The 6,275-nt window shown below is 36.8% G+C and overlaps 1 protein-coding gene across 5 annotated transcripts in view; it reads left to right on the top strand.

Moving 5' to 3' along the window:
• Positions 1-5,890, top strand: part of RPS6KB1 (ribosomal protein S6 kinase B1) — a 39,105-nt gene extending 33,215 nt beyond the window's left edge. For 3 of the 5 annotated variants that reach the window (XM_029927761.1, XM_029927762.1, XM_029927760.1), the window contains 3 exons: positions 144-251; positions 2,735-2,847; positions 3,811-5,446. In XM_029927761.1, coding sequence (XP_029783621.1) covers positions 144-251; positions 2,735-2,847; positions 3,811-4,048 — 459 coding nt within the window. In that variant the 3' untranslated portion in view covers positions 4,049-5,446. Of the gene's footprint in view, positions 1-143; positions 252-2,734; positions 2,848-3,792; positions 5,447-5,660 lie in introns of those variants that run through there. The other 2 variants (XM_029927763.1, XM_029927764.1) reach the window with 2 other exon arrangements.
• The last annotated feature ends 385 nt before the right edge of the window (positions 5,891-6,275 follow it).

Genomic DNA, 6,275 nt, shown 5'->3' with positions numbered 1-6,275 from the left:
TGCCTGCTAAGAGTACACTGATATTTTATTAACAGCCATATCCTGTGAAAAGAGTTCTATCTAGAGTCTTCTCTAATGCAAGTAATGTGATATATATAATGTAGACATTCATCATTTTCTAATCATTTTGTTTTTTCGTAAAGCAATCTGAGGAGGATGTGAGTCAGTTTGATTCAAAGTTTACACGTCAGACACCTGTTGACAGCCCAGATGACTCAACTCTCAGTGAAAGTGCCAACCAAGTCTTTCTGGTAAGTGAAGGAATTTCATATTGCCCTGAGAAATTTAAGTACTAGGATGGGCCCCTTTCAATAAGAAAATTCAGTTTGCTTGCTTTGCAGTTCATGTAGACAACCTGAGATGCTATTATTAAGTTTTCTAGCTTGCTAAGTATAATTCTTTGGAGTATACATGGGCCAGACTTCAGATGATGTTTGGCTGAGCAAAATCTCAGTTGAAAGTCACACAGTTACGTGTAGGAGAAGAGCTCACTGTAACTACTCTATTCCTGAGATAGCTACAAAGTTTTGGTACTTTTAGTGTAACTTTGTAGGGGAGTTTTAGCCTGTTAATATTAAGTGAATATTTGTCATCAAAGTATATTGGTTGATTTGAAATAGTAAAGAAATTAATTGTCACTGCAGAAGTATCTGTATTGTTTTATACCTTGCCTCTTTAGGTAGAAAAAAGCTTTTAGATTTTTTTTTAAGATCTTTTACATTTTGATCAAAAACTTCATTTTATATCTTTTTTTGGGTTGTTACTTGTCATTATCCTTTGTCATTTCTTTTTGGATTACCTCTAGGGAAAATGGAATATGGAGAAAGTAAGCATCTGGAAGGGTTTTTTTTGTTTTTGTTTTTTCTATTTATGAGTTCACTACGTTTATCACCAACTTAATTCTCAAAATTTTTTGTGCTGTTCAGAGTATAATACACAATAGTGTTGTATCCTTGGGGTGGAGGGTAAATTCTAAAGTTAGCATGGATGCAAAAATTGTATATGGCCAAAATTACTGTTAAATCACCATACTACAGTATGGCTTTGAGTAACTAACATTGCATAGTAATATTGTAAGTGTATGATTATATGGTGATATAAGAATAGAGCATATATGCAAAATATACTTTTATAGTATTTTTAATTATGCAAGGGATGAAATATGAATACATGTTGTTAACTTTATGTCTACATGATGCAAAGTCATTGTATGCTTCTTGGTAAAATATCTTGTGTTTGGTTAGTGAGGTAGATAGGATTCATTTTGTTTTTCTTTTTTAATTTTTTTTAACATTTATTTTTGAGAGACAGAGACAGTACAGGAGTGGGAGAGGAGCAGATAGAGAGGGAGACACAGAGTCCAAAGCAGGCTCCAGGCTCTGAGTTGTCAGCACAGAGCCTGATGCGGGGTTCGAACTTAGGAACCATAGGGTCATGACCTGAGCCGCCCAAGCACCCCAACATGACTCATTTAAATTCTGGGATAGCTTTCTTTTTTCTCTTATGTGGAATTTTGTTTTCTACTTATGTGCAGTTTATACCTTTGATTTAATACAGAGAACTTTTCCTTAGTTGGGCATTTCAGAGTTTCAACTAGTTTGACATTTTCCCCCCCTAAAAAACAGTCTAGAAATGTCTTATCTCGCTACAAAGAAATCCAAAGTTGTGGTGGCAAAAGTTACATAACTAGGCTCTCATTGCCAGTTAAAGTATTATTGAACTTTTCATAATTACTTAAATTGGCCCGCTAGTAAACACAAGAATAATTCATTTGTTAGGTTGTAGCCAGATTTCTATACATAAAGTCGATCTCTTTAGAAATTAATAAAGAACAGTAACATCCCAGTTACCTGGGGAATGTAGTTATGGCAACTTCAGCTCAATAATTATTTAAATTCCTCTCACAGAACTAAAGGAAATTCAAAGATAATTAAGGTACAGCCTGGTCCTCTTGGTAGTTATGGCTTTAGTTCACTAGACTGTTTGGGGAAATGCTTCTGAAGTCCATACCTGTCACAAAGCATATGCACCATAGAATTGTCCTCCCTCTTTAGGACTTCACCCAGAGCCTTGTTGAGTTCGTTTACTGTCATTCATATGCTTGTTTATAGGTGCTGGAATAATAAGTAGATAGGTGGAGGAATGATTGATGAAGAGTTCAACATTGACAGCAAGAGAAATGACAACTGGTAGCCTAGTAGCGAGGCCCAAGAACTAAAGCTAGCGAAACTGCATAATTACCTCTTGTATATAATTGAGGGTTTTTTAAATCATGAAAATACCAAATCTATTCAGTCATTGGTATAAAACCAGAAAGATCACACAAGCCAAGTTAAAGAATTCTATTTTCACTTTTGCCTAATAATGAGAAACTGGGGGGTGATAGTCTTAGTTGCTTGTGTGCATGTGGCTAGAAACACTAGAATTTTCTTTGCATATATCGTATTTACTATCTTAATATGGAGCTTACAATTTCCTGTTTTGTTCTACTCCTTTCAGTAGAGTGGAATATTGTTTGCTGGCATATGTGGCCTGATAAGTTTCTGCCTTCTTGAGGTCTGTGACTCAAGAAATGGTTGGAAAGAAGCTAACAGGTGTGGAATGAGACTGAAGAGATGGTCGTATACAGAGCGATGATTTTGGGTGTTGTGTTGGTGTGTCAGAGACCGAAACCACATTTTCTTGATTTATATGACAAAATGCCATTCTGCAGCCTACTTTTTCTGTCTTTCAGGGTTTTACATATGTTGCTCCATCTGTACTTGAAAGTGTAAAAGAAAAATTTTCCTTTGAACCAAAAATCCGATCACCTCGAAGATTTATTGGCAGCCCGCGAACACCTGTCAGGTATTCAGACTTTGTTGTTCTTTCTGTCTTTCTGTCTTTTGTTTCTGTTAACCTAGAAGAGCATCACTTAGATGTGTGCCAGGTTACATAAATGAAGAGCTGTCGTACTCTCTGTGGTTGACATAAGCACAGCAACTACATCACCTTCCATTGAGTGCTGTATCGAGCACGTTCCCTCCTGTGAAAGAAAGTAAGCTGCTGCTTTGGCAAAGTCTTCTTTATCCATTCATTCAACATTTATTTTGTGCCCGAGGCTGTGCTACACGCTGGGGACTTGTGATTAACGTAGGACTCGTCCTTGTTCTGATGAAGCTTACAGTTGTGTGAGAAGAGAGTCACAATAACCAAAGAAGGAAATACAAGAAATACGTAGCACGAGTAGTGTTCAAGTCCTATATGAAGAAAAATCAAGAGTGTGGTGGTGGAGAGCAGAGAATACCAAGGGGCTTCTATTCCTGGCGGTCAGGGGAAGGCCTCTCTGGTGAAGTAGCACCTAAGAATGAAGAGAAAAAGCCACCCATACAAAAAATAGAAGTACAAGGTGTTACAGGTACAGCCACAGCCCGTGCAAAAGCCCCAAGGGAGGAAAAATCTTGGTATTTGTAATGAAAGGGTGGTCAGCATTCCTGACTGACATGTGGTGAGTGACAAGAAAGGTTTGGAGAAGTACTTTATCCTAAATGCAGTGGGAAGCTGTTGTAAGTAGGGAAGTACAGTGACTTAAAAAAAAAAGTATCATTGAGAATTTTACAGAGGGCAGGGATAAAGAGACCAGTCAGGAAATGCTAGCAGTTAGTCTAGGGGAGCGATGGCTCAACTTTAGCCTTTGTACTAATTCACACAAAAATAAAATTAAATGAAAATAAATGTCATATTATCCCATTCCCTTTAAATATAAGGGAAATACTTCTTGATGAGATAATCCTTGAGATAAATGAATGATAGATCTTTTTTGTCTTAAAGCCCAGTCAAATTTTCTCCTGGGGATTTCTGGGGAAGAGGCGCCTCAGCCAGCACAGCAAATGCGCAGCCGCCTGTGGAATACCCAATGGAAACAAGTGGAGTAGAGCAAATGGATGTGACAATGAGTGGGGAAGCTTCAGCACCACTTCCCATCCGGCAGCCAAACTCTGGGCCGTACAAAAAACAAGCTTTTCCCATGATCTCCAAACGACCAGAGCACCTACGTATGAATCTATGACAAAGCAATGATTTTAATGAATTTAAGGCAAGAAAAGGGTGGGGAAGGGATGTGTGACCATCCTGTAAAGTGAAACAAGAAGACTCAAAGACAGTTTCGAAGAGTCTGTGTCATTACATTGAACACTTTGGACAGAGGAAAAATAAACATGGATTTAAAAAAAATCAATCAATGGTGCAAAAAAAAAAAAACAAACAAACCTTAAGCATAATAGTATTGTGGAACTCTTAGGCACATCAATTAATTGATTCTTAGCGACATCTTCTCAACCTTATCAAGGATTTTCATGTTGATGGCTCAAAACTGACAGTATTAAGGGTAGGATGTTGCTTCTGAATCACTGTTGAGTTCTGATTGTGTCGAAGAAGGGTTATCCTTTCATTAGGCAAAGTATGAAATTGCCTGTAATACTTGCAACTAAGGACAAATTAGCATGCAAGCTTGTTCAAACTTTTTCCAGCAACATGGAATCAAAGACAAAAGAAACTTAACAGTTGATGTTTTACGTGCAAACAACCTGAATCTTTTTTTTATATAAATATATATTTTTCAAATAGATTTTTGATTCAGCTCATTATGGAAAACATCCCAACTTTAAAATGCAAAATTATTGGTTGGTGTGAAGAAAGCCAGACAACTTCTGTTTCTTCTCTTGGTGAAATAATAAAAATGCAAATGAATCATTGTTAACCACAGCTGTGGCTCGTTTGAGGGGTTGGGGTGGACCTGGGGTTTATTCTCAGTAACCCAGCTGCAATACCTGTCTGTAATACTAGGAAAAAAATCTATTTAATCATTTATACTTGCAGTACTGCTATGTGCTAAGCTTAACTGGAAGCTTTGGAATGGGCATAATTTGTATGTCCTACATTGCATCCTTGTCCCGGGCCTGCGTTGCACTGGAAAAATACCACCACCTGTTCTTACACCAGTATTTGGTTCAAGACGCCAAATATTTTCAGCCCATGGTTGAAGAAGGATGGAAAAGAGTCAGGATAAAATGCATACTGAGGGCAGTAAAGTGGGGGAGAGAGGGAGATCCAGGGGAAGAGGGTGTTGTCATGTTCCACTCTCTGTGTCTAATCTCTTAGCAGCAAATTGTTAAGATTTTATGTTTTACTTTTAACTGTTTTTGCTACCTTCCTTACATTTTTTTTCCTCAGCAGTTTCAAAAGGAAAAAGAGTTTCTTTCTCCTATACTGGGGCTACATTTTTTGATTGTAAAAACATTTGATGGCCTTTTGATGAATGTCTTCCACAGTGAATAAGAAAACTTAGTGGCTTAATTTAAGAAACATGTGAACAAGACATTATGTTTTTGAAATTGTAACAAAATCTACATAAGTGATATACAGGTACAAAGAATAAAAATAAAGGTGACTTTACCTTTCTTAAATACTTCCTGCCTTAAAGAGAGCATTTCCATGACTTTAGCTGGTGAAAGGGTTTAATATCTGCAGAGCTTTATAAAAATACATTTCAGTGCATACTGGTATAATAGATGATCATGCAGTTGAGTCTTATCACCTCTTTTTGTTTGTTTTTTATAATGTCTTCTGAGTGTGCAAAGTCAATTTGTAATATTTTGCAACCCTACAATTTTTTTAAATAGATGCTGCTTGCTGTGTTCTTCAAACCTTTTTGAGCCATAGGATCCAAGCCATAAGATTCTTTATGCATGTTGAATTCAGTCAGAAAAGAGCAAAGCTTTGCTTATTTAAACGGCAATCCAAGTGAGATGAGATGAAATCCTATGACACTGAGCAAAATAGAACCATGAAAAGTAATTGGAAATATACCTTTTCAATTTTGGCAATAAATGAAGAAATCGATAACAGTTCATCTTTGGACAGAAAACCTTTTTCTTTTCTTTCTTCCCTTTTTTTTTTTTGTTTTAATCGCTTCCTCTAGACCTCCTCCTCCTCTATTGCAGCAGCCTACTGAGAACTTTGTAACTGTAGCTAGTAATTTAGAAGCTACAATAAATGATAAGGGCAGAGATTACAGTTAAGGTACAGAGCTTTGTTCTCCGACAGTTGATGTCTGAAAAGACAGAACCCCAAAACTATGGTGATAAGTATAGACTTTATTTCAGACTGTAAATGGCTTTTGCTACTCTGATACTTGTTTTCAAATGTGTTTACTAACTGTAGTGTTGACTGCCTAACCAAATTCCAGCGAAATTTGTACATCAAATTATTCCTCCTCAGTCCTATTTGCTAGTAAC

The sequence above is a fragment of the Suricata suricatta genome, chromosome 17 (assembly GCF_006229205.1).
Source record: "Suricata suricatta isolate VVHF042 chromosome 17, meerkat_22Aug2017_6uvM2_HiC, whole genome shotgun sequence".
In the NCBI taxonomy this organism is placed as follows: domain Eukaryota; kingdom Metazoa; phylum Chordata; class Mammalia; order Carnivora; family Herpestidae; genus Suricata; species Suricata suricatta.
The sequence above is the reverse complement of the archived record's forward strand: the minus strand, read 5'-3'. Positions and strand labels throughout refer to the sequence as shown.